This window comes from Seriola lalandi, unplaced genomic scaffold (genome assembly GCF_002814215.2).
Source record: "Seriola lalandi dorsalis isolate HSWRI2012SDOR001 ecotype SW California unplaced genomic scaffold, Sedor1 jcf7180002006908, whole genome shotgun sequence".
NCBI classification, from domain to species: Eukaryota; Metazoa; Chordata; class Actinopteri; order Carangiformes; family Carangidae; genus Seriola; species Seriola lalandi.
Window position 1 is genome coordinate 1 of NW_019477561.1, and position 1,164 is coordinate 1,164.

The 1,164-nt window shown below is 44.4% G+C and overlaps 1 protein-coding gene across 1 annotated transcript; it reads right to left on the reverse strand.

Annotated features, from left to right (window-relative positions):
- Nucleotides 1-11: 11 nt before the first annotated feature.
- LOC147819994 (splicing factor 3A subunit 1-like) lies at nt 12-1,065 on the reverse strand (the record flags this gene model as incomplete). The annotated part of the gene is made up of 4 exons (XM_087178964.1): nt 12-184; nt 279-396; nt 625-821; nt 915-1,065. Coding segments are annotated over 4 exons (639 nt in total), but the record flags the coding sequence as incomplete, so codon positions are not given.
- Nucleotides 1,066-1,164: the final 99 nt, after the last annotated feature.

Consider the following 1,164-nt stretch of genomic DNA (forward strand, 5'->3'; position numbering starts at 1 on the left):
GGAGCATATACTTCATCCTCTGTCTGCCTCTCTTTGATTATGCGGTCTCTTTGCTCCAGCCAGCGCGGATCCAGCAGACCAATACGCATGTGCTCTTGCATCTTACTGGCCGGGATCTTCTCACCAGTAATTGGTGAGATGAGGTACTCATCCGGAACTGCAATCGAGGGCTGAGGCTTGGAAGCTGGGAGGAAAAGATAGCATTAGACCAGCACACATTGTACATATTGATAGCTTGTTATGCAGAAGGTTACCTTCTCTAAGGAAGCATGAGTTACCTTTGGGGTCGTAGTCTTTGCGAATAATAACCTGGTCTGGAGTAGGGGGCAGAGGGGGTGGCATAGGGTTGTCTGGTGGCAGTGGAGCCTTCATATGGTCATCATCGTCATCAGATCCCTGAAGAAATCAGGAGGTAAAGAATTATATGTTTTTACCAGCAGTTATTGTTTTTATTCATTTTCCAGCAGAGCATCAGCAAACATTGGTTGGAAATCTAGTTAAATGGAAATTAAAATAATAATAATGTCCCTATGAATTAAAAGTATACAAATAATTCAACCTAAAATTGGTCATCTGATGGATAGTTTACAAGGTGTTGAGATGAATTCCTTTATCCGTTCTTACCTCATCCATGTCCTGCACTTGTGTGTCTTGATCAGGCTGTGAGGGATGGCCCTCGTCCCGATCCTCCCGACCATCCTCTTCATCCTCACTCTCAACCTCCATCTCTACCTCCTCACTTTCTCCATACTTCTCATAGCGCTCTTGGATCAGGATGCGAGCGCCAAGCTCCTCTGGTGTGGTGGGTGGCGGGAAGTGTCCTAGGGAAAAAGAGTTACCAATAAAGATACATTTTTCTATCTACATTTATGGGCTCACAGATTTTAAGATGATAACTATTGTGGTAATATTACCTTGTTCGTTGGGCTGGAAATCCACCGTCTCAACCACTACAAAGTCATGCCAGTCGATTTGGGCATATGCCACTCGTTCTTTCTCTCTTTCTTCCTCCTCTTTCTTTCTCTCACGCTCCTGGAACTTTGCCCACTCAACACGGTACCTCACCTGATGGTTAAGCAGTGGGACCGCTGATTAACATGGGCAACATGCTATTAAATACTTACACTGTGAAACAGTCACAATTAAAAAGATTACCTGGTCCAT